Source organism: Brassica oleracea, chromosome C9 (genome assembly GCF_000695525.1).
Source record: "Brassica oleracea var. oleracea cultivar TO1000 chromosome C9, BOL, whole genome shotgun sequence".
Classification (NCBI taxonomy): domain Eukaryota; kingdom Viridiplantae; phylum Streptophyta; class Magnoliopsida; order Brassicales; family Brassicaceae; genus Brassica; species Brassica oleracea.
The window spans coordinates 1,875,940-1,900,613 of NC_027756.1; the positions used below are offsets into that span (position 1 = coordinate 1,875,940).

General features: G+C 40.0%; 9 protein-coding genes, 1 non-coding gene and 1 pseudogene across 15 annotated transcripts; 4 read left to right on the forward strand and 7 right to left on the reverse strand.

Moving 5' to 3' along the window:
* Positions 1–226: 226 nt before the first annotated feature.
* LOC106314080 (transcription factor TCP20-like) lies at positions 227–1,136 on the reverse strand. The gene has a single exon (XM_013752023.1). It carries the CDS (start codon positions 1,049–1,051, stop codon positions 227–229), a length of 825 nt encoding a protein of 274 aa, XP_013607477.1. The 5' UTR covers positions 1,052–1,136.
* A 1,221-nt stretch (positions 1,137–2,357) lies between these two features.
* LOC106318564 (probable metal-nicotianamine transporter YSL6) lies at positions 2,358–5,443 on the reverse strand. Of its 2 annotated transcripts, XM_013756592.1 has the most exons (8): positions 4,971–5,443; positions 4,709–4,881; positions 4,368–4,465; positions 4,144–4,281; positions 3,851–4,040; positions 3,608–3,740; positions 2,559–3,504; positions 2,358–2,519 (listed from the first exon to the last, which is right to left on the reverse strand). In XM_013756592.1, exons 1-7 carry the CDS (start codon positions 5,341–5,343, stop codon positions 2,570–2,572), a joined length of 2,040 nt encoding a protein of 679 aa, XP_013612046.1. In that variant the 5' UTR covers positions 5,344–5,443; the 3' UTR covers positions 2,358–2,519; positions 2,559–2,569. The 2 variants fall into 2 exon arrangements, with proteins under 2 accessions (XP_013612046.1, XP_013612045.1); XM_013756591.1 differs by having other exon boundaries at positions 2,358–3,504.
* Positions 5,444–6,339: 896 nt separating this feature from the next.
* LOC106314081 lies at positions 6,340–7,331 on the reverse strand (annotated as a pseudogene).
* Positions 7,332–8,219: 888 nt separating this feature from the next.
* TRNAL-AAG lies at positions 8,220–8,300 on the reverse strand. The gene has a single exon. It is a non-coding gene; the product is annotated as a tRNA-Leu (tRNA).
* Positions 8,301–8,552: 252 nt separating this feature from the next.
* On the reverse strand, positions 8,553–9,913 carry LOC106316084. Its single transcript, XM_013753948.1, has 7 exons — positions 9,787–9,913; positions 9,647–9,687; positions 9,386–9,443; positions 9,207–9,300; positions 9,061–9,145; positions 8,910–8,975; positions 8,553–8,815 (listed from the first exon to the last, which is right to left on the reverse strand). Exons 1-7 carry the CDS (start codon positions 9,872–9,874, stop codon positions 8,702–8,704), a joined length of 546 nt encoding a protein of 181 aa, XP_013609402.1. The 5' UTR covers positions 9,875–9,913; the 3' UTR covers positions 8,553–8,701.
* A 1,874-nt stretch (positions 9,914–11,787) lies between these two features.
* LOC106318651 (B2 protein-like) lies at positions 11,788–13,659 on the forward strand. Of its 4 annotated transcripts, none has more exons than XM_013756723.1 (6): positions 11,788–11,852; positions 12,175–12,666; positions 12,753–12,853; positions 12,938–13,021; positions 13,095–13,205; positions 13,295–13,659. In XM_013756723.1, the coding sequence occupies exons 2-6, from the start codon at positions 12,192–12,194 to the stop codon at positions 13,337–13,339; spliced, it is 816 nt and encodes a 271-aa protein (XP_013612177.1). In that variant the 5' UTR covers positions 11,788–11,852; positions 12,175–12,191; the 3' UTR covers positions 13,340–13,659. The 4 variants fall into 4 exon arrangements, with proteins under 4 accessions (XP_013612177.1, XP_013612178.1, XP_013612175.1 ...); XM_013756724.1 differs by having other exon boundaries at positions 11,798–11,852; positions 12,187–12,666; XM_013756721.1 differs by having other exon boundaries at positions 11,830–11,971.
* LOC106318653 (transcription and mRNA export factor SUS1-like) lies at positions 13,653–15,141 on the reverse strand. Its single transcript, XM_013756726.1, has 5 exons — positions 15,023–15,141; positions 14,848–14,944; positions 14,640–14,734; positions 14,043–14,119; positions 13,653–13,951 (listed from the first exon to the last, which is right to left on the reverse strand). Coding segments are annotated over exons 1-5 (345 nt in total). The 5' UTR covers positions 15,025–15,141; the 3' UTR covers positions 13,653–13,877.
* Positions 15,142–15,308: 167 nt separating this feature from the next.
* Positions 15,309–16,275, forward strand: LOC106318652. Its single transcript, XM_013756725.1, has 2 exons — positions 15,309–15,753; positions 16,001–16,275. Exons 1-2 carry the CDS (start codon positions 15,335–15,337, stop codon positions 16,116–16,118), a joined length of 537 nt encoding a protein of 178 aa, XP_013612179.1. The 5' UTR covers positions 15,309–15,334; the 3' UTR covers positions 16,119–16,275.
* A 737-nt stretch (positions 16,276–17,012) lies between these two features.
* Positions 17,013–18,828, forward strand: LOC106319189. The gene is made up of 2 exons (XM_013757446.1): positions 17,013–17,130; positions 17,302–18,828. Exon 2 carries the CDS (start codon positions 17,367–17,369, stop codon positions 18,597–18,599), a length of 1,233 nt encoding a protein of 410 aa, XP_013612900.1. The 5' UTR covers positions 17,013–17,130; positions 17,302–17,366; the 3' UTR covers positions 18,600–18,828.
* Positions 18,829–18,937: 109 nt separating this feature from the next.
* On the reverse strand, positions 18,938–21,380 carry LOC106315473 (cytochrome c1 1, heme protein, mitochondrial-like). 2 transcript variants are annotated; one of them, XM_013753211.1, is made up of 8 exons: positions 21,250–21,380; positions 20,966–21,059; positions 20,552–20,763; positions 20,183–20,462; positions 20,020–20,091; positions 19,819–19,935; positions 19,644–19,709; positions 18,938–19,318 (listed from the first exon to the last, which is right to left on the reverse strand). In XM_013753211.1, the coding sequence occupies exons 2-8, from the start codon at positions 21,026–21,028 to the stop codon at positions 19,202–19,204; spliced, it is 927 nt and encodes a 308-aa protein (XP_013608665.1). In that variant the 5' UTR covers positions 21,029–21,059; positions 21,250–21,380; the 3' UTR covers positions 18,938–19,201. The 2 variants fall into 2 exon arrangements, with proteins under 2 accessions (XP_013608665.1, XP_013608666.1); XM_013753212.1 differs by having other exon boundaries at positions 18,940–19,318; positions 21,276–21,380.
* A 2,096-nt stretch (positions 21,381–23,476) lies between these two features.
* On the forward strand, positions 23,477–24,560 carry LOC106317266 (transcription factor GTE8-like). The gene is made up of 4 exons (XM_013755110.1): positions 23,477–23,680; positions 23,837–23,907; positions 23,986–24,165; positions 24,231–24,560. The coding sequence occupies exons 2-4, from the start codon at positions 23,884–23,886 to the stop codon at positions 24,501–24,503; spliced, it is 477 nt and encodes a 158-aa protein (XP_013610564.1). The 5' UTR covers positions 23,477–23,680; positions 23,837–23,883; the 3' UTR covers positions 24,504–24,560.
* Positions 24,561–24,674: the final 114 nt, after the last annotated feature.

Consider the following 24,674-nt stretch of genomic DNA (forward strand, 5'->3'; position numbering starts at 1 on the left):
AGTATTTGAAAATGCTAAAGAAGAGCACAATGTGAAAAAGAAGCTATACTAGTTTCTTTCATCTTTGTAAATTAACTGTTATCTCCATTATACAAATGTGATGGAAAGAAAGTATAAACATCATAAGTAAAAACATTTTTCTCTCTATCAAAATTAAACTCCAAAGCTTCAAAAAAAAGAAACAGACTATCTCTGGCTGTGTCATCATCATCATCCTCTGAAAGTATCAAATTGAAATCAGCTCAGAGGTTTCAATAAGCATATATATGTCATCATCATCATCCTCTTCATGTCCTGGATTATGATGAAGAGTATGGTGAAGAACCCTACCCTGAGCCTGAGCCTGAGCTTGAGCCATCTGTTGATAAATCTGTTGATTCAAGACCCCAACATTCCCTACCTGAGACAACCCTAACTCAAGTCCAAGCATCTGATTACCATTACCACCACCACTAGCACCAAAAATGGAAGCAAAACTCATAGCTCCACCAGGAAAATCAAATCCGGGAAACCCAATTCTGTAACCAGCTCCATTTGGCCATACTTCTCCTCCTCCTTCTCCCCAACTTGGTCTACCACTACTAGACCCACCACCACAGTCTAAGTCATGATGACTGATCATCAAACCAGCAGTGAGAGACCCGCCTTGGTTAGAGACTACAGCAGAAGCAGCTGAGGCTAAAGCAGAGGCCGGTACAGTTCCTGAACCGGTGGCTGCGATAAGCGACGGTTCGGCTTGTTGAAGCAGCCACTGGATTGTTTCACCGTCTGATTTGTGACCCAATTCTCTGGTCAGTTGAAAAATCCTTGCCGCGCAGAGAGCAGGCATCCTGATTCTCCGACCGCGACCTTCCACTTTGGTGTGTCTGTCTTTGTTTGAGCTTCTCTTGGGGGCAAGCTGCTTCTTACCGTTACTGTTCGGTTCTTTGTCGGAAGCGACCACGATCTGAAAATCATTTACTTCTTTGTTGTCATCGGAAGCATCTCTCGGTTGTGGTGGTGGTATCAAGAAGTTTGGTACTTGGTGTGGATTTGGGTTCTTGGGATCCATCGAAGCTGTGTGGTGGACTTCAGGCAGGGTCCAGACTTCAGAATTAATCGAACATTTATTCTCTTTCTCGGATTTCAATTAAAGGGTTTTTTTTTTTTTGTAAAAGAAAAAGGCATCCACTTTGAGAATTTTACGGTGTTTTTAAATAGTGTTTTAGGAATCCAATAAGATCCCGATGCAGAATGGAGGAGAATAAAGTGAAAAGTTAAAGAAATAGAGAAAAACAGTACAAAGTATGAGACTTTAGTTTTGTCTTTTTTTTCTTTTTTAAAGGACCGTTTCACATTTAGTCCTTAGATAAAAAGTTAAATGAGAATCTAGCAAATGTCTAAACGTTGCTTATTAGAAAAAAAATTGTACGTTTTCTCTTCCTTTTTTAATTGCCTGTCAGTCTGTCACAGGATTTGTTTTTTTTTAGTGAAAAGTTCTTTTTATTGTAAGCACTATTTTTTTTTGTGTGCGCTGTATAATGTAAGCACTGTTGTAACTGATAATGTAGTGACATTATCAGTATAAAAAATGGTACACTGTATATACACGTAGTGATTAAGATTCTCATCCAATCAATAAATGTACCAACTGTTTTTCAAACATCATGTTGATTTGATTTTCTAAGATCAAAGTACTCCGTTAGATATGTATTTATAATACATGATTATACGAAGATCTATATAGGTTGTAGCTCATTCGTAATTTTGACAAGTATAATCTTACACAGTTTTGCTTAACCATATGATTACACAAACACAGTAAAAGAGAACCATGCCTTTAATCATGTTTTAAAATACACATATGCTTCACAAATACTCTCATTACTAATCCACTAAGCAACCAAAAACAAAAACATTTTACATAATATAGCTAAGACTTCAGTCAAAGTCAACGTCTTCTTAGAGAAGGAAGTAGCTAATCTTTCAAATGGATCAATCGGATCTTGACATTTGGCTGTTCCATAGAAGGTTTGGTTCGATTGTAGGACAAGACCTAAAGAGAGATCCATCATTTATGGACAGACAACATCATGGTATCTCTTTTATTACTTGCACCTCCCGTATCATTATCATTCATAACCACTCATAAGTCTTGGAGTTCAATTAACCTTGATTGAGTTAACTACTCTTTCTGAAAGGCATGAATCTCATATAAATGGCCCGCATAATCACGTTTAACAGAATAAAACAATTTAAACCAAATTTGTAGCACTAATTGTGGATTTTGATACCTTAGTTTGATTGCAAGCTCGAACGATATCACTTCAACATATCTGGGATCATACACTCCTTACGATGATTGAACAAAAGGCAAATGGTCTCAAACTTTTCTTGAGCTTGTGAATATCTAAAAGCGAAAGCATTCAGGGACAACATCCCTTAAACAACAACATCGTCTAAAAACATATAAAGAGATTTTGCGACAACATTTTCTGTTTCTCCTGGGAACTGAGATTTCGAAACATATATACACAACATATGAAGACAATTACTTCCAGTTCTTGCGGCCGTGAGACTATGACATCTTTTAACTTGCCAAAGCCGGTTTAAAGTACATACAGATGGGCGGATTGATCCTCAAGATCGATAGGATTGCAGATGGAATTGTCCATATCCCATCTCCACAGATCAGACCTGATGCTACTGCACCCGCATAGTCATCTGCATCTTTTCTGTTGATCCGTTCCCACACGAACAGTATCACAGTCCCAACGAACATGTCGATGGCGAAGTAAGCTCCAATGTAGAACGGGACAGCCATCGCCATTGGGATAGGGATAAACTGAGAGATCTTAGGCGGTGTAATGTCCCTCAAGAGATTCACTATCAGAGCCGCAACGAAAAACCCGTAGCAAAGAGCCAGACAGTGCTTAGGCAGTTCTGCGAACCCCTCGATACCTAGAATAGCCATCTCACGGAAGATCACTGCGTAAGGTGCTTTGTACGGACCGTTGGGGTCTCCAATGTCGAAAGCAGACCAGAACAAGTAAAACGTGAGGGGAGCGATTATGCAGCCCATTGCAGTTCCCACGAGCTGGCTCACGAACATGGATTTTGCCGATGATAAAGTGAGGTAACCTGTTTTGAAGTCTTGCATGAGATCAGCTGCGGTAGAGACGATTGACATCATGACGCCACATGCAGCTAAACCGGCAATGACACCACCATCACTTCCCACTACGGAGGCGATTATGAAAAGACCGATCTTTCCGTAGGTTGATGCTAGACTCCAGTCCGTGAGCCCGGTTCCGTAAGAGTTACAGAAGGCCAGAGCAGGTGCAATGAAGTACGAACACAGGACAAAGTACCATTTCAAAGGTGGGAATATCAAAGGGATCGTTGCGGTTGAGATAGCTGCAAGACCCACATAGCCAGAAACTGCAAATCCAAGAGGGATCCGGTCCTTCAAAAACACTTCATCTCTTTTCTTCTTTACCAACAGTATCTCAGAGGCTTCGTCATCTGAATCATAGAATCGGAAAACACACAGTTTCAAAGGTTATTACAAGATATTGGTTATTACAAGAGCATGTGAGAGATGAGTCAGGATCTAATATGCTCTCACCTACAACATTGGTAACAACGGGTAGATTGAGATTTCTAGAGCTATTGCTGCATAATTCCTTTACTGTAACAGCAATGATCTTGACAAGATTGTAGAGACCGTCTCCAAGGATAATGGCAATGGCAATAAAGACCTTAAATAGTTATGAAGAACACAGAAGCATCAGTGTTTCTATTTATCACCCTTTTGACATGAATATGTGCTTTTATGAAAAGGTTCCTAATTGATCAGCTTGTACTGTACCTTATATCCATAGAGACCTTTGAAATCGTTGGAGCCAAGGTCAGCTGGATACCAATCACCGGCATGTTGTGATACAAATGGCCACAGAAACCCCCAAGAGATGATCGCACCAAGAAGAACCGAACAGTTCACTATATGGGGGCATATGAGACCACATCCAACATATGTCGGACTGAAGTCGAAGTAAAACCTGCGGGGCAGAAAATTGGAACTCATCAAAAACTGCGCAAACTTACTCCAAAAAGTAGCAGAAAAACACATTCCAGCTAAACTTGTTAATATGAACTACTTACGTGTTCTTGAATAGTGTCAAACCAAGGGTGGGGAAGTTATCAAATCCACATGCATCTCCAACGCCACTGAAGAACCACTTGAAACAACTCCAAACCAAGCTAAGACTCAGGTATTTCCCAAGACATTTGACCTGGTTCCTGTAGTTAAAACAATATCACGTGAACAAGTTGAAAACAAAAAACGCAAGATATAGTTCGCAGAAAGCGAGATTAAAATTTTTTACGCTGCAAGCTCAGCTCCAGTGTTGGTGTGGAAGCTGTTAATGAGCATTGCTGTGGCGGTCCCACTAGGATATGTAAGCTTGTAGTCCAAAACCATCACCTGAAACATAAAAAACGCACGAGTAAGGAATCAAGAACTTGCTCTGCACGTGACCACACCAGATACATTATCAATGCAGTTGAGATACTAAAGAGTAAAGGAAGGCATTGCTCTGTATAAGATCCATGGCCAAGCCTAACGAAACAATGGCCTTGGATCCCGAAAAAAATTATTGAAATCTTTATTAAATCGTCCGAGGCCCCCAAAATGGCCCTAGTAAGATCCATGTGATAGTGATTCTACCTTGCGTAAGGGAACGAGACTAAAGAGCCCCAAGAAGCTGACTACAAACAAAAACCCAATCATCCACCACAGCCCTGGATTGATAACATCCTCCGCGTGATTCCCAGGATAGTCAGCACCAATGAGCTTGTACGTCTTCTCATCCATAGCAATCAAATACGATCCAAATCCTCCTGAAAAAAACTCAAAATCGATCAATCAATCAATCAATCAGATTCTTCATCAAACCTCACAGCTTCTAGAGATTTCGAGAATCTGTTACCGCTAAAGGCGAGGCCGTAGCAGGCGACGACGCAGGTCTGAATAACGGTGTTCTCCTGCTTGGTGAACGGCTTAACCGTGAATCCAAGCTTCGACAAGAAACCGGTCCACGATTTGACGAAGAAGAACCCGAGCAAACCGGCGGCGACGTTAAGCGAAGGGATGATGCCTACTGTGAGATTCAGTTTGTGAGTGATGATGCAGAACAACGTCCCCAGCAACGCGCTAACGACCAATCCGCGGATCGTTATCTGCTCCTTCCACTCCGGCACGTGCTCGCCTTGATCTAGAATCACAGTCGCCGCGGTCTTGTTAGTCTCCGGTAGCAGCAAGGCCTCGGATATCTCCGGCGACGTTGGGATCTCCGTCCCCATGATTTTGAGCTGCTTCTTCTCAATGTGGGCGGTGGATCTCTCGGAGAGAATGTGAGGTTGACGAATTTGAGAAGTTAGTTAGGGAAAAAGATCGTGCTGAATCTCGAGATTAGACGCAATGGTAGTTAAGAAGGTCGAATAGGAGGCTGCCACGTTGTTTTTGGATTCTGTTACGTTACTGTTACATCGAAACGATAATTTTTTTCTGGTTGAATGGATTATTGATACGAAGCGTGTTAAATGTATTTTTGTTGTTTTCTCTGTTCCTCCTCGTGTTTAGTCTGGCTGACGTGATAATTCCATCTAATTTATTATTTATCTTTTTGGGATAATTCAGTTAAATTTTTGTTGCTTCTTAATGTGATATGATTGGATATTGATTGGTTATGAATGGAATGGAATTCTTAGAAGTATGATGTTGTTCACATATAAAATCTCACACATTTCTACAGAGTACATACACATAGATGTCTATGGAATAGTAACTAGACTACTAGTAGTTATGAAACCACTTTGTTTCTTTATAAAACAGTTACATACACATAATTCAAGTACAATAAAAATTGACTACCAAATTCAACAATATACTAATGCCATTTTTATCGGGGTATTTAAAGGGTTCCTTAGAGGGGAGTTTAAAGGGCTTGAACCCCACAAAAGCATAAGAGTGGGTTACGAAAGTAATGAATTAAAGATCGATCTTGGTTAGTTTCTTGTATTGTTTGCAGGCCCTACTGACACGTGGCGGTCCGCGATTGATTCTTTTTTTAATTTTTTTTATTTTAATCAGATCAAAAAAAAAAATTTAAGAAACCCCTAACAGTTTCAGCGATAATCATGCTCTAATACCAAAAAGTGGAGAGCATATTTGTAATATTAGTAGATTAGGCGATGTACATGTGAATTTGGAGAGCGAGCAAGAGAACACAAACAAGAGTGAAGTAGACGAGAGTGTGAACAATAACCGAAACACCCCTTGTTTGAAATGTTCCAAACTCAACCACTCGGTTCCTTCCCAGAATCTGAATCAGCAGGCCTGGAGTTAGCAACCACTTGTTTTATCTGAGACACAGTTTGTAATGTTGCAACTCATGCTTTATAAAATGTTTTAGAAAGAATATCAATATATATAAAAAAAAAGCAAAAACAAATTGTTACAAAGACATAAGACTTTCAATGTGATTCAGGAAAGTACCCACAGTGAGCCCCCGTCCACGATTCCTTTAAATTTGAGTCTTCTACAACTATTTGTCACCTGATCGTAGGATACAATATAAGATGATTTATGGAACCTTGAAGTTACATAAATAAACTCACCAGCACGAGTGCAACCTTTTAGTTTGAAACAGTTATATAGATAGCCTTGATACCAGTTACGTTCTTCACGCGAAACATTCAGATTCTACTCACTCAAAGGTAAGAAAAAATCTTGAAACGACCACTTGTGTTTATCTGCGTCCTCCAAAATCCACAGTCTTGTAACATTCTTTATATCAACACAAGCTAATCTTTCCTCGTAAGATATCAACACATTCTGATGAATACGTGAGGGTAGTTCTACCATACGTAATATTTCAGATCTGACATCAAAGCTCATTATAACCGCATCATACCTTTGAATATTACGGGCTAGATAATATATCACCCCCTTGACGCATCGGCCAGAAGCATAGCCACGACACTTACGCTTCAAGTTAGTTCAATTCTGACGGTTCTCCATGATTCTTGCCCTGATCTCAAAGTCAAAACTGACGTAGCAAGTTTTTATTGAGTTTGGATAAAAGTAATAATTGATCCGTGCTAGGGTTCCAAACTAAGGGGGTTTTGGAGTCTGCATCTTCAATGCAGATCAAGCCCTGCACAGAATCCATACCGGAGAAGTAACAATATTCTCCTGGGAATGTCATAGGATGACGATGAATACGCTGAGAAGAAGAGTAAGACCTGGCTGAACTCTGATGAGTAAGTTGCGGGATCGAGGCAACAAAGAAATTGTGATGTTATATTGAGCAGAGTAGAAGACTTGGCTGTGAAGTTTCAAAGGACTTGATGAAACATGGATCTGTAGTGATTGATAACCAAAGCTTCGACACACAACCGTAAAAGTATCTATGTGGTTAGATCACTAGGAAACAAAGAAATTGACGACGTCGGTTGTTGCTCCATCTTTAATTAGATGAAGACTCATTTAATTGATAAATAATTTAGAGAAGACGAGGTTCGGTGCGTTTATTTTTCTCATGGTGTGCTTTGTGCCTTCTCAGACCTTGGGTTGTCTGTCCTCAGTGATGGTGCGTGTAGTGTATTTTAGGTTGTGGTTTTTCTTCTTGTGGTCTCCGTCGCAGTGCATATTGTGTTTTCTTGCGTTGATGGATTTGGGAATTGGCGTAGGTTGGTCATCTATGGTGCATTCTGTAGCATGTGGCACATAACTCAATAATTGCATGTGAGTTAGCTTTGCTCCGGACTGGAAGTTTTACGGTCGATTGCCGGATCCGAAGGTTGATGGTGTGCTCCTCTTATTGTAGACACAACAAGCTATATGCTCTGCAACGTCAAGTTGTTATGCAAATGAGAAAGATATAAAAACATACAGCAATGTTTGGTCTATCCCTAAGCTGTTTATCTTCTTTCACGTTTTAAGAACTATTTTGTTTCGGTTAGGATCTGTTTTTTCCGTTAGATTTTAACCATTTACCATAGCCCCTAGTGGTGTGCGTGGATATGTTTAGTTTCTAATCCATTGTGTTACATTATGGTACACGTTATTGTAGACCGATTGTTTGGAATAAAATAATTTTTCAAGCGTTAAAAAACAAAAAGGGGCGAGGCCTACCTCATATCTGATCCGTACTAGGAAACAAAGGAAAAAACTTTGTTGACAGTGGGATTTGAACCCACGCCCTTTCGGACAGGAACCTTAATCCTGCGCCTTAGACCAACTCGGCCATATCAACTTGTTGTTTTCCATAGATTAAATAACATTTTTAATCAATCATATAAAATAGACTTTTCTCACACAACAGAAGCGTCCATGTTCGTGATACCGTCCTGGTTTTACCGTCCAATAGGCTTTACACAATCATATAAAATAGACTTTTCTCACACAATAGGCTTGCATAAGACACCGAATCACAAACCACCTGGTCGTGATACCGTCCCACGGTGAAGGGATGGTCTTCTCTACGCCTATCTAGCAACTGTGCACGAGCCCTACATATTTTCTTTTACATTTCTCATGCAAATGAAAAGTTCAACCAAATTATTTGTTTACAATTGTGTGTAAAAAAGGTGAAAAGAAAAAGATAAAAGAGACGCAGATTACAAACTGGAGAGTCCCTTGTGAGAAACAAGAAGCTTATCTGCTTCCAAAAACTGGTGACACTCTTCTTCTTCCAGCTTCCTCCAATTGCTCTCCTGACAAAAGGGATGCCCCAGGCTCAAAATCCGCATTCTCTAGTTGCTTCTGGAGCTATTGGGAACAGAAACAAAAGGCTGAAACACTCTGTTTTTTTTTTCCTGAATAAAGTTAAAAGTCATAGTAAAGACAGTTATTTTCTGTTTACCTTTTTAAGGATGGCAGATTGGTCATCCAGAGGAAACTTACGCATATACTTTAGCATCTCCAGTTGCTGCACGAAAGCACATTTGAATATTAAGACATTGAACTTACATGTACATTTTTGTTTGGTTTTAACCAAAGCTGGCTGACATTACCTCTTCGTGTAACTGTCGTTGAGCTTCCATCTTGTGTTCAAACCCATCTGGACCAAGCTCAGCTTCTTCACATGCCATCTCCTCCCTATTAACTGGTGTATTAGCCCTTGACTAGAAGAGAGAAAAGGAGGGAGATTCAGCCTTACTTAGCGAGAAACTTGTAGAAACCAATCATCAACTCTTTATCGTTTTCAAACGCAGAGTTCAGCTTCCCCAAGCATCCAATACCAAATCCTGGGTCTGCTTATAACCAGTAATAACCCTTCATTGAGAAACATAGCATATGTATCAAAAAAACCGATAAAAGCTAAAAAGAGAAGGTTACCAATTCCCATCTCCAAGAATATTTCTTCTTGAATTGCAGTTGTAACCGCCACAGCTTCCTGCATTTGATCAAGCACCAACACAATGTAAACATCAATACTTCAACCACATTTAGTCTACCAACAATATTCTTGTCTGAAAAAAAACACAGTTGTCATTACATAATCTACACCATCCACTTTGAAAACGACACTAGTCTACCAAACAATATTCTTAACTGAATTAATCAATAATCCATTACCAAACAGTACAAAACATTCACCTGTTTGTCCTCAACGGCGTCGGAGATTCTTTTCTTCACATCTGAGATTATTATAAGATTAAAAAAAAAAAAAAAAATTTGCAAATGAATCAATCGTTTTTATTGATTCAGACACTCTTGAAAGAAATGAAGTTGATTACCAGATTGCGAGGTCAAGTAGTCGAATCGATCAAAGAGATAAACCATCTGCTCTTTCGTCAACATCCCCGAGCTTTGCAGCGACGTCATTACACACTATCTTCTGAACATAAAAAAAAATTAGATAAAACTTTTAGAATGCCACCACCAATAATAAGCAAATGACCAAAACACCCCTTATCACAAACGTTACATAGTTATGTGGATTTCTTTATTAATTATTGGCGCATAATAGATCGACATGAACATCATGAGCTGTCCCGCAATAAAACCAGTTGTTGCTGATACTTTCTTCTCGGTTCCTTCTTCTCCTTCTTTAAATATTATATCAAACTCAGTATTATCGTCAATATACACTGGAATTTGGGGTTCACAACTAAGGGAAATAATAAATTTGGCGCCAATAATTAATAAATGAACCAGCTAAGCCAAAGGACAAAAACGACGTTTAGCCAAAACGTCTGCTTCGCATGTGTTGTTGTGAGGTCACGCGAGCCTAAGAGTAATCAAACAAATTCGACCCAATAAAAGTTGATAGAGACCGTGACTGAGCCCAATAGGCTTCTTTGCCGTGGCATTGACATAGTAGGGAATAAGAATGGCAGAAGTTGTGTTCGGTGTTCTGATCAGTGCAGCTTGATTATAGAAGTTGATGAGCAACTTTTAGTGGCGGATCTTCGACAAGAAATTGTAATAGATAAAACTTTCAGACAAGATCAACACAGACCACGGTAATGGTATAGCCAGGGGATGGATTATTCTAATATGCTTGGTAAAGCCCAATAACATGTGTTTGTGATTGCAGGAATAACAGAAGCTTGCAAAAAGGTTGAGCATCACATGATGTAATAAACAAGATTAAGATGTTCCCATTTGTTGACAAAAAATAGTTTAATAATGCAGTTTGGTATATACTTAAGCCAGTAGCGGTATTTTTAGATATGAATCAAGTGGGTCTTTTTTGCTGTCACATACTATTGTACAAAATTGTATACATGTGTTCGAGTTTAATGATGGCAGGGCTAATCCACTGTATTGGTCTAGTCATCGATAGCTCGGTTTATTAGTCGAAGTTAAAGATCGGTACCACCTATCTAAATCTTTTTGTTAATAAAAAATGTGTTTACATACGCATTTCATAGTTTAACACTTCAATTGTCTGGAATTCGTTTCTGAATTTATTATAAGAAATAAACTAAACCTTGTCGGTGAAAAAGTTATTAGTTTGATATAGTAATAATGATTTTCACAAAAAAAATTAAGATTTTCACAAGTGATCCATGGTTTTGTAAAAAGCAAATTTGACCGTAACATATTGCAAAAATAATCGACTTTGGTTGGTAATTTTTACTACCTTAATATTATTTTAAATAGTTTTGAACATAATATCGATTGAAAACAAAATTATTTGCTAGAAACAAAAAAAAAGGTTAAATAAACATATACAAATCAGATTACTGAGTAACTACCATGGATGGAGGGACGTGCATTTCAAGCATTGAGTTCGATTAATAATGGATACCAGTCGTTCAAGTATCTAAAACTACTGGTCTACTACTTAACACATAAATATACAAAACTACCCATATTTTTTTTAATCACGATGAGATACAAAAATAATAGTACGAATCAGCGAAAGCTGAGTTGCGAGTGTCAATCCAGTATGGCACACACGTGTTAACATACGAGAAAACTACCCATAATTTAGGTAACCAGTTGGATAAATATTTTGTTACCAAATTCTAACTACACATCACACGGATAATGTATACACTTCACAGCTCATACCAAACCTGTGTTAAATACTCCATAATTTAGATAATTAAAACAATTTGTCAACTGAATCGGACGGTGGAGAAAGTCAGCTATCGCGGGAAACAAAGGAATCCAAGCTTTCAAACTTGAGAGCTACTGAAGCGATGACGCGTGGTTTCATACGGCAATGGCAAAATACCGTAATTAATGGAGAAAATGAAGGGCTAACTGTTCAGAGTAAAAGTCTTATAAAATCTACAGATCCACCACCACTGAAAGTACCATTTTCGTCCGGCGGAATTCGAGCAAAAGGGTCTGTCTTCTCTCCGTAAATCTAGTGTCTTTTTCAACTTATCCGTTATAATTCTCCTCCGAAATCTCTGGGTCCTTCCGATCAATTTCGAGCTTTGGGTTTCTCAATTTCGATGATGGGTATTGCGAAAGTTTCGAAATTTGACGAAAAAATTGAGTATTCATTGGCTGATTAGGGTTTGCGATTCAATTTGTTCTGGTTTAGCTTCGATTTGGTTGTTTTGGACTCTAAAATGATCGAAAACAACAAAAAGATAGAAACTTTAGTGTTAAAGATTAGATGTGATGAATGTGTTTTAATCTCTATGTTTGTATTGATTCAGCTAGATTTTTTGGAACTATGGAGAGCTTCTGGCAATTGGGTGACGAGCTCCGAGGTCAGTCAAGAGCATCAGAGGATCACAAATGGTCCACTGTTGCTACCAAGCTCGCTGAGCAGACTAGGATGAAGGGGGAAAGGACGAACAACCTTGATCTCTCCAAAACCTACTCTGACTTCAGGCCTACCGACAAGTTTAGTTTCCAGGAGAACAACAACCTCAACTTCAACATGAATCTGATGCAGGGCAATGTTTACTACAACAACATGAATGACTTCAAAAGTGGAGGCAACATGAAAGTTAACAAGTACTTTGGCAATGCTGTTGCTAACAAAGAGATGAGCAGCAACAACTATAGCAATGATAATGCTGTTGACAAGAGGTTTAAAACCCTGCCTGCATCAGAGACGCTTCCAAGGGATGAAGTTCTCGGCGGGTACATCTTTGTTTGCAACAATGATACCATGCAGGACGACTTGAAACGTCACCTATTTGGTAATTTTTTCAACATACCTCTCTATCTCTTTGCAATTTGCTTCCTCAGTGCATTTTATTTCAAAGATCTTTGTTTCGTTTGTTAGGTTTACCTCCGAGATACAGGGACTCTGTAAGGGCAATAACACCTGGGTTGCCTCTCTTTCTTTACAATTACACTACTCACCAGTTGCATGGTATCTTTGAGGTTTGTTTGTTCTCCTGCTTCTTGTTCTACTGATAGTTCATATTATAAACAATGTCTCTGAAGATTGATTTTCCTTTGGTTTAGGCAACAACTTTTGGAGGTACTAACATTGATGCCACTGCTTGGGAGGACAAAAAGTGCAAAGGAGAGTCTAGATTTCCAGCTCAGGTGAGATTTATCTTGTAGTCTTCATCTTGATACTTTGTACCAATTCGACTTCTTTGTTTTCATATCACAACAGGTAAGGATCAGAGTGAGGAAAATATGCAAAGCCTTGGAAGAGGATTCCTTCAGGCCTGTTCTTCACCATTATGATGGTCCAAAGTTCCGCCTTGAGCTCACTGTTCCCGAGGTACTAGTCTGGATTTTGCGTGTAGAAATCTATTAAGATATGGACCTGTGAAGTGATAATGTGTTACCTGTATGATGTTTTTGTTGCAGACATTGGATCTGCTAGATCTCTGTGAACAAGCTGGCTCTCCATAAGCGGGGATGCAATACCACGTTGCTAAGGGGTGTGATTTGTCTGAAACGGTGAAACCTATCTAAATATATATGCATATTACCATAAGAGCGTAAGCTTTTGGGATCTAGTTAAGAGTCGAGTTCAAAATGTATGGTTTACTAAGAAGGGAGGGAGTGTGTGTCTTGAGGCAAGCAAAAAGGATGAAGAGGCTCTGCCGAATAAGCAGCGACTACTCTCAGATCTTGTTGTGTCTAGTGTGTGAGTTTTTGTCTGTGTCTGTAAGAGACTTGGTAACCCTTTTGAGACGATGATTTATGTAGACAGAAAGTAAAAGATCAAATAACAGAGACAAACCAGTGGTATAAGAAAAAAAAAACAAATGTTCTAAATGATAAGTTTTCTACTTTTTAAGGATGGCATTGTTTCATTTGGTACATGATAAGAGTTGAAATAGGAAAGCTAATTCTTCTACAACAGCAAAGATGATACATTTGGTTAGTGTTGGGTACAAGTAGAAACCACCATCATCATCCTTCGTAGTAAATGGTCTTGGACGAATCAAAGAGCAGCTGACCGAATGAAGTTTTGGATTCTGTCCAACAGCTCTTCCTTGACAGCATCTGGTACTGAAGCTGCACCATGAAACAAAGCCGAGCTTTTCAATAGCTGAGTTAACGAGTATAGAGCAAAACTGGTTTCAAGTTTGTTTTTATTTTTTTATACCTCTGCCTTTGGGAGTGATGGCTCGTATTAGTTCATCCACTGTAACATCTTTCCTCCCTTTCTTCTTTACATGCTCCCTGCGATCCAAAAGAGAGCTTCAAATTGTAGCTAAAAACCATACCACACATGACACCAAAGATAGCTCACTTGGAGAAGTATGCTAAAACATTAAAAGCTGAAACCGGAACCTAATGTAGCTAAAACCATACCCATTAATACCAAAGATAGTTTTTTTTTTAATTAAAAAACAAACCGGTATTGTGAAACGGTTACAAGCTTGATTTGAACAAAATTCCCTAGTCAATGTATTACAAAACTAGTTTCGCCCACCCACTAAACCCGGCACGTTCCACTAGCTTGGTTTTGAAATCCTAAGGAACCAAATCCCGTTCTCTACCCTCAGCGATAACCATGAATAGGTGAGGTTGATCTCGTCACCTCGGATGCCGGGACTATTAATACCAAATAGTTAAAGTGATGTTGAACATTTCTAAGTTTGGTTAACTAAACCCTAATTAACCACCAGCCAACATCTACCAACTTCAAAAGATTGATCAGAATCAAAAGCTATATCCAAGTTATGATACACTGCAGCACCTGCAAGCAATCCTCATCTCATCTTTCCAACCAGACTCCACCAATCTATCTCTCACGAGCTCCATCAGATTCTCTTTCTCTCCACTCTCCACCAACTATACACAATCAAAGTCTTTTTTTTTTAAATCATCAATACTCCAAAAACAAAGCTTGACCCCAAATTAAAAAAAAAAAAAAAAAACAAGAGACTTCTTCTTCGCATAAAGACCTTGATGTTGATGATTTCTCCAAGCGTGAGCTCGTCCCTCTCGGGAGATTCCGTCACGTCTTCATCAGGCGTCGGAGGACGATTCACCGAGTGTTTCCTGATCTCAGATAACAAAAACAACCATTAGCGCGATTAATGATTCAAAAGAAAGCGAATCCGAGTAGATTGTACGTACATGTGTTTAGAATCGATCGATCAAATCAAGAAATAGGATCAACAATGGTGGAGGATTTTTCCAGAATCTCCCAGCAAACCCCAGACTGTGTTAACAAAGCAGACGACGACGACGACGACGAAGATCACACACTACGTGCTGTTTATATAATGGGCCTTTATTAATGTATTTGAAGCCCATATAACAAAAAAGTCCAATAAGAAGCCTTATAACCCGTATGTGAAACCGGGTTAACCCGCAACTGATCCACTGACCTAGAAATTGATTTTGATTCTTATCCACAATCCAATCTCTTCTTCTTCTTCTTCGTCAATGGCGGCTTCGTTCTCACTCACGAGCTTCATCTCATTCATCTCTCCATTCAAATCCCAGACCAAACCAACCCCGCCTCCCAATCTCACTCTCCCCACTCCAGCATCCCCACACAGACGAAGAAACGATCTCGCCGCGGACGAGGCTCCTCCTTCCAACGCCTCGCTTTCCTCGGAGCTCGCCTCCGTGATATGCCCGTCGCTCGCGTACTCGAACACGCTCTTCTTCAGCAGCTCGGGGTACAACGTGCAGGTGTTCGTGGAGGACAACGAGTCGGAGGAGAGGTTGGTGAATCGGTTTAGAAGGGAGGTGATGAGGACGGGGGTTATACAGGAGTGCAAGAGGAGGAGGTACTTTGAGAATAAGCAGGACGAGAAGAAGCGGAGGACTCGTGATGCTGCTAAGCGTAACAAGAAAAGGTTTTGTCTTTATCTTGTGATTTAGTAATGTTTTTTTACAAATATTAAGAACGCATAGTAAATTTCAGTTTTTATTATTTGTAATTAATTGTTCCTATAATTATGTTTTTGAAATTTTACAATTTACCATTAATTAATATAATAAAAAAGTAAACAATTTTGTTTTATAAAACCTTGGAGAGAGTAGCTTTCAAGAATTGAAATGTGGAAGAGGGATTGAGTTTGTATTTATGGTTTTGTTTTTCAGGCGTCCTTATGCAAAGTTTACTCAAGAGACTAGAGAAGAAGCAGCAGCAACCAAGAGTAAGAAGAAGGATGAGGAGGAAGATAACTGGGAGATGCCTGATGGAGATGTGCCTTCTTGAACACGGTTTTAGTATATAGATCTCTCCCTCCTTTTCGGTTTACTTGTAAGTTCAAATGCGTGTAACTTGCCTCTGGTGATGAGTTCTTGTCAATGTTTAAGACATCTTTTTTATTATGACTAAAAATTTCATTCCATTTGGTTCGGTGTTTTCTCCAGTGGAGATGAATCAAGGATGCAGATTGTTTATCTTACCTTTAGGAGATGCGTTTCTGATATAAGTAGAGCATTTGCATCAAGTAGGTGTATGTTCAAGTAGAGCATTTGCATCAGAATTGCTAAATAAGTTGCCTTAATATGCAAGAAAGAGTTACAAACCAACCCGGTTTGGAAACAGAGCTTTAGTTTGTGGGTTAATAACTTCTCTCACCTACTCTATGTTTTACTTCGAACCACTTTTCGTATTTAAAATTAAAAAAAAAAAAAAAAAACAGAGCTAGTAAGCAGGTTTCAGTTAGTCTGATGATAAGTATTCCAAGAATGAATCACCACTTGTAAATTTCATCACCAGAGTTTTTACTCGGAGATGTCTTTTCTCATTCTTTCATATATATTCTCGACGACTCATTTCACAGCAAGAGGCACCTTCTTCCTCTCCATGAACTTCCACTGCATGAAGCGAAACAACTCAACCAGTAAGACAAAATGATGCTACCAGTCAAGACTTAGTCTTCAATGAGTTTACACCTGAGAGATAAAGAGAGCTCAGAGCTGATGACCCCTCCAGACCTTTCCACCTCTCATTCTCTATTGCAATCTCTGAAAATCTCACCAATTTTCAATTTCATTTTTTTTTTTTGCTTCTCAAAATTGGTCGACCCAAAAAGAATCATATGGGCCAAGCCCAAGATAACGGCCCATTAAAGAAAACCACTTAATACATTAGTCACGTGTTGACTCGAGTCCTGTCGGCGACACTCTCCACTCTCGACTCTCGAGTAACGACGATATCAGCTCCGAGAAACGGGACTGTAGTAGAAAGTCCACCGACTCTCTCTCCCGCTGAAACCACGGTACGCTCCATCTTCTCTCTACCATCATCAAACTTCTCACAGCAATGAATCTTAAATCTTATTATTATGTGCTCATGCGCATCGTAATTTCTCATATTGACTTTCACTAGATCTGAATAATTTACATCGGGAGTACTCTAGAATTTGAATCTTGTTAATATCTCTGTGCAGATGCAACGATGAAGACTCTGTGTTGACACTTTTAGCTTGATCTCACCGTCAAAAACCTTGCTAAGATGGGATCTGTCTCCCTCAAGATCGGCGACGGAACCGCCAGATTCCGACGAACATCCGTCTGCTCCTCCGCCGTAAACCTCCTCATGCTCTTCTCCGTCGTCACCACCAACCTCTTCGCCCTATACGCCTTCTCCTCCCACTCCCAATCCTCCTCCCACCCGCTCCACCACTCCAACAACATCTCCCTCGTCTCCCAGCACCTCTCCCTCATCCTCCGAGAGATCGACACCTCCCAGCGAAAGCTCGCGCAGATGGAGAAACAGATCCTCGGCTACGAGTCCATCGACCTCTCCCGTCCCAACATCGTCCCTGAGCTCAAACTGTTCCTCCTACGCCACCAGCTCCCTCTCGGTAAAGACTCCAGGACCGGGATCACCGAGATGGTCTCCTCCGTGGGCCACTCCTGCGAAAGATCTCCGGATTTGCTGTCGCAGTACATGTCTTACAAAGTGTTCGACAGGTGTCCTGATGACTGGAGCCTCGGCCAGAAGCTGATCCTCCGCGGATGCGAGCCCCTGCCGAGGAGACGATGCTTGGCGAAAACTGTCGCCAAGCAAGATCTCAAACCGTTTCCTGAATCTCTATGGAGGCCTGTTGGTAACAAGAGCGTTAACTGGAGCGGGCTCGGATGCAAAGGCTTTGATTGTTTGAAAGGCAAGAAGCTCGGCTCGGATTGCGTCGGCTGCTTCGATCTAGGTAGCGAGAAAGATCGGTTCGTCAAGGTTAAGGGGAAGAACGACTTCTTGGTTGACGATGTGTTGGGTTTAGCCAATGGGAAGATCCGGATCGGGTTCGATGTTAGTGGTGGTTCGGGGACTTTCGCGGCGAGGATGGCTGAGAGGAACGTGACTGTGATCACCAACGCGTTGAATAACGGCGGTCCGTTTAGCGAGTTCATAGCTGCGAGAGGGGTTTTCCCGTTATTCTTGAGTTTGGACCATAGGTTCCCTTTCCACGACAATGTGTTCGATCTTGTTCACGGTTCTAGCGGGTTGGATGTTGAAGGGAAACCCGAGAAGATGGAGTTCTTGATGTTTGATCTTGATCGGGTTTTGAAACCCGGTGGGTTGTTCTGGTTGGATAACTTCTACTGCGCTAGTGACGTGAAGAAGAAGGAGCTGACGCGTTTGATCGAGAGGTTTGGGTATAAGAAGCTGAAATGGGTTATTGGAGAGAAGGCTGATGGGCAAGGGAATCTCTCTGCTGTTCTGCAAAAGCCGGTGAGGGTTTGATCGTAATTGGTAAGAGTGTTACGTTGATCATAGAATTATACAGAATTGGAGGTGATCATTTATATCAAGAAGAATAAGCACATCAAGTCATGTCGATTATTTATTTACCAGGCTATTGGAGAAAATCATTTGTATAAGCTTTTCAGTACTGTTTTTATTTTATTTTGTAATTTTGACCATTACAATTACTTCTTTTTGCGATTACATCTAATATATGATAGCTTATATAGATTAAGAAATTATTATATATGTGGCAAAAACGGGACATAAAAGTATCAGTGAAAAAAGAGAGTAAAGAACCCAAAAGGGAAGAACACATAAAGTAAACCAGGATACCAAGTACAAAAATATTCTTTATTGAAACAAACCGGAAAGGCGAACCGTACCGGAATTAACGAGAAACAAAATGTATAAACCACAAAATTCATGTTTGAATTATGAGGCAGAAGTATTTTTGTCGTTATTATCCTCATAAAATTCCCTAGAGTGATACTCGGAAGTAAAAAAAATAAGAAGGATGAGATTTGGTCCCATCAAAGATTTTTATGACATAAAATGGAGGACTGTGTAGCCAACTGCAAAAGCTTACTACGCAGTGCTTTTTAGTTCACCACGTCGAGAACCAGCTTGCGGGACTTGAGAACCGACCATTTCAGTCGCCTGTAGTACGCTGCTTGGAGCAGAGCGAGAGATAGTAGGAATATCCATTTGAAACCCATCTGCAAAAATAATAATCACCCAACAATATTAATCGCCATGTAAAACGTCAACATACAAAAGCTAATTCCCTTCTTTGGTTCGGTGTAGAAGCTAACAGATTTTTAAAATGAGTCAAACAGTGTTAGCAGCATATCTAGCTGTTAGCGTCTTAGTGTTGGTAGCAGACCAAGAACTATATTAGCAGAGCACACTTAGTACAAAGAACAACAATTCGTTAATCCTCGTTTGGTCATAATTAAAAAATTCTATTTAGACTGTAAGTTTGCTACATTAAGCAATATGCAATATGCACTGGAGAAGAAAAAGAAAGAAAGAAATACTCACCAACTTCCTCTCTTCCATTTCTGGCTCAGCTGCCCAGGACAAGAATGACACAACATCTTTACCCATCTGCGCTTAATTCAAAGAGTAAGGTTAATACCACCACACTGACCAAGGCCATGCTCATTAAGCTCAAAGATTCGTCTTTCAAAAACATTTCAAACAGCGGAAACCTAACCTGAGCCTCTGTGGCGGGGACACCATCTTCATACTCAACAGCTTCATCATTGAGCATTTTCGGCATGGCAATTGCTCCCCCAGGGAAGTAAGGATTGTAGTGTAACCCCTCTCTTATCTGCAAAAATTATCATGCGTTCTTTCACAACCAGAAAGTTCCAATTTAAAGATGTCCAAATGTAAGAAATGAGATAGAAATTACTGAAATGCCAGCAGGAGGATCACGGTAACCCGTCAGGAGAGCAAAGACGTAGTTTTGACCGTTGTGACGTGCCTAGCAGACACAACACTGAAACCATTTAGATCACTAACACACAAATTTACTTTACCACAAACCTACAGTTTTAAGTAAAACAGCAGCAGACCTTAGTGATAAGACTGAGATCAGGAGGATACGCTCCACCATTAGCAAACCTTGCAGCTGACTCATTGGCATATGGTTGAGGCAAGCGGTCACTGAGTTTACCAGGACGGGTGAACATCTCACCCTCATCATTAGGTCCATCAACCACCTCGATTTCAGCAGCCATTGCCTTTGCCTCTTCCTCAGTGTAGGCCACACCCACCAAATCTCGGTATGAGATCAGAGACATTGAATGGCAAGATGCGCAGACTTGCTGATAAACTTGATGCCCACGACGGATCCTGCTCATACAAAAATCAAACTTTCATCAGTTAACACAGTCATAAAAACAGTACAAGGCTCAAGTTTCAGAGCAAGTAATAACACTCACGACGCGTGGTCATATGAGCTGAGAATGCCATCATGAGGCCAAGGGTAGTCTGGACAAGCCAATCCGTGTTCGGCCTCATCAGCAGACGCTACTGTCGAAAAACTCAACAGCCCAGTGACACCAGCACCCAAGAGCGCAAATGCTCTCACACCAGAAGACCCAGCCTCCACATGAGCAGTCTTCGAAGAAAACCACGACCGGACAGGAGTAACCTGCAATAACAACACAAAAATCAATGCTAAGAGAAAAGTCTATGCTGCAAACCAAACCAGTCATATTCTGACAAAAATGCACAAATCAAAAACACGAAGCCTTTTACCGACAAAACCCAAACAAATGTTACAACAGATCCCAAGCTGTAATAACACTACATAAACAAAAAAAAAAAGATAAATGAGACTGAAAAAATCTCACGAGTGATGGAGAGTGAAGCTTCCTTCTGAGAATCTGCTGGATAACTCCTCCTCCTCCAACCATTTTGATTAACGCTTCGTACCAAATCAACTCCCTGGATAACAAAGAAATTGAAATCAAAACAGAATAACGAAGCAGTGATAATGCGATTGCACAAACAAAAGCGAACAAACCCTAGAAATCGAGAGTCTACATACAGATCCGTCGAATATATGTAAATATAAATAACTTAACAATCAGATGTTTAAAATAATGAAATCGTAGGATTCGAATACGAGATATACCAACGGAGAGAGAGAGAGAGTCTCACCGGGGAATGGAACGACGAGATCGGCGACGGGAGACGATCGAGGAACAAAGAAGAAAATAGAGAAACGAGAGAAAATGGGTGTTCCACGATGACACAGCGGCCGCTTAACACACGACGACTGTATTACTCTTTTGGGCCTATGGGCCAACGTAAAACTGATTGAGCCCAACGTTTCTACAACACAATAGTAAATAAATTAAGCTGGGTTTACTTTTTCTCCAACAACAGACTCCATGTCGTTTTTCCATCAACGGAAACCACTCCGGGCCGTTTTTCGTCTAGCCTTGTGGACTCACCAGTGGCTTCTAGAGAGGGACTGTATTTAAAAGTTAAAACTACACGCAAACTCACATGAGCAGGCCAGTCAATTTAACACAGTCTACTTAAAAAAGTCAATGGTAACTGTTTATTTACGTGTGACGGTAACTTTTCACCGCATACAAGATCTCACTGACCGTTGGATATGGATCTGGCGGCTTTTACCTCAATCAAGATGGTCCATCCGATCAGAAAAAATTGGAGACAGGCGCTTTTGTCGGTGTAAGAAGCTAAAGCCTTTGTTTTAAAAATATTTAAAAAAAATCTCTCTCCCTCTCCGACTTGGTTTTTTTTTTTTTTTTTTTTTTTTTTTTTTTTTTTTTTTTTTTGTTAGCTGACTATCTAAACTAGATCAAGTGGTGGTAGACGAGCCGATCCTCAGAGGAGCACTTCCATCTATCCAGATATGATCTATATGGGAGAAAATATAGTCTTTGTTCTTTGTTTCCTTTGCTAGTGTATCCGCCCGACCATTCCTGCTCCGAGGAATATGAAACAAGCTCACATCTTCGAAGTCTTCACGTAATCTCTGGTACATCTCAATCTCCGTTGTGAATGTAGGCCATTCCATCGGATTATTAGTCATGTCCACTAGGTCCGAGCAGTCTTGTTTCGAACCTTACCGAGGTTATCCTCTTGTCTCTCATACATGAGGTTGTCCAAAGTAAACTTTTCATCTCAGCATGAAGAGCTGAGAGGCTCCTATTGCATGCCTGCAGTCCAAAGTACTCAGAGCCCATTTGATCCTTAAGACTCCACCCTAGGTCACTAACATTGCCATTACTGATCCATGACGCATCAATTTGACATGTAGTGATTTGGGGTATCCAAGGAGGCACTGGAGAGTCCTCCGTAGTAGGAAGATCGCTGTGATCTTCCTTTTCTTCCTCATTTTCATTAGCCTTCCTCCAGCATTCCGCCTCAAGGGATGCGTGTTGTAGAGTGTCAATCGGAGATACGACTTTCCCATTAAAGAGTTTGTCGTTCCTCGCCTTCCAAATGTACCAACAGATCCATGGAAATGTATCGAATTGTGGTCTCGATGGAGCCACCTCTTTTCTCTTCCGAAGCAGAAAGTTCATGTTTTGGTATATAGATAGATGTATTCTCCGACTTGGTTTTGTCTCGAGCTTTTTCGCACGCGAAAGCTTTGATATTTAATTATTTATCATACGAAGGTTTTACCTCATGATTTGATGACAAGAGTTTCTGGTTTGTCTCTGTTTCAATTCCAGATTCAAGGGTTTGTTGCTCAATTCCAGATTCAAGGGCTCACGGATCATTTAGATTGCTTCTTTCCTCTCGAGCTCGCATCTGAGGTTGAGGTTTGAAACTCGACTTGTGACGATTCCAGCTATTACGAGACTGCTAATGGTAAAAATTAAGTCTATTTTTAGTTACGGTTTTTAATTGCCAATTCGAATGATTAGAGTCAAGGAAAAAAAGAGGGTTTCGTTTGAATTAGCATCATCATGCTTAGAGCTAGAGTTCTTGTCACCCCCAAAAGCTAGCTAAAATGAAATAGGGACCTTTTCCCGACAGTTTGTGGGTATGTTCTCCCTCCGTTTCGATTTAATTGTTGTGGTAGAGAAAATCTACAAAAATTTTGTTTCAAAATAAGTGTGGTTTTAGAGTTTCAATGCAAAATTTATTAATAAAATTATTTATTTTATTTTTTATTGGTTGAAATATGGTTAGTTGCATAGGTAATTGTGTTTTTAGTTTGGAAATACACAAAATCATATCTATTACTAATTTGTGTGCGTAAAGGTAAAACGACAATTAAAATGAAACTGATGGAGTAACGGGTTTCTTTGCTCCTGTGGAAACTTTGCAGTAATGTTGCAAATATATTGAACTACTCTAGTATGTTATAATGGGAGTAGGAACTGTCTCTTTGATTGGGGAAAGCATTAGTTTCTGTTGTTCAAGTGATTCATGTGATGCAGGTCTCTTGCTAAAGGTGAATTATAGAAGCGAGAGCAAGCGTTAATATTTTTAGTGGAAACTCTTGCCAAAAAAAAAAAAAAAAAAATGGTTGAAAGTGCCGCCTTCCCCGGAGGTTACTACAGGAACTCTTGCTAAAGGTAAATTTCTCAATTCCTTAACCATTTTCTTGTTCTTGGTTCTATAGTGATGTTACAATATATCACTGTCTCATGTTTTTATCAGAACCTTGTTTTAGTAGCATCTGTTACTGTAATAGATTCTGTGTGTTTACTGAATTGGGTGTTGCTTTTCAGATTCAGAGTCTAGTAGCTCGGAAGATCAATCTGATGAGGCTAAGCCAATGATCCAAGAGGGTTCTTCCAAGGTAATAAATCATCAATGTCAGCTTTTCAAGGCAAGTAATTTGTTATGAATCTAAACCATGCAGCTGGTAACTTTCCAGATGCCTGAAACTGCAAATGCTGAGGCGCAAAGAGATGAAGGTGAGAGAATGGATGATCTTCTCGAAGGAAGCCGTGAGTATTCAATAACTGGTCCTAGTTCTGATGAATCAGATGGCCAACCTGATGGTGAGAGAGATGCAGAGCTTGAGAGAGAAGCAGCTCGCCAAGCTTTATTAAAGGTAAAATTAGCAAAACATACGACTTTACATTACATCAGGATAAATGTTTTGAAATGTGCCACCAGATGGAGCAAACTGTGGAGATCAACGAGAACTCGCGGTTCCTTGAGGACCTGGAGATGCTGAGTTCGAGTGCACCAGAGCAATTACCTAGCTCAGTTGATGAAACCAGCCCCGAGAGAGGTTTGGACCCCCTTGGAAGTTTCAACTTCAGAGGAATCAACCCTCTTGAGCAACTCTGTTTGTACATGAAACAAGATGATGATGAAGAAGTGCCCGAGGCTCCTCCTGCTGTTCCAAAGCTAGCTACCGACGTGGAAGAAGGTGAAATCGATTGAAAAAAGAAAAAAAAAGAAAGTGTATATAGATAATATATACATTGTATAAAAACAATAGCCAGGGCAGGTTTAGTCTAAGGTTTATGATGTTTTCCAATGTTGTCATAAGTTTATATGAAAGGTCTTTTCAGAATGTGTTATTTTCAAATAGAAACGAATCAAAAGTACTCA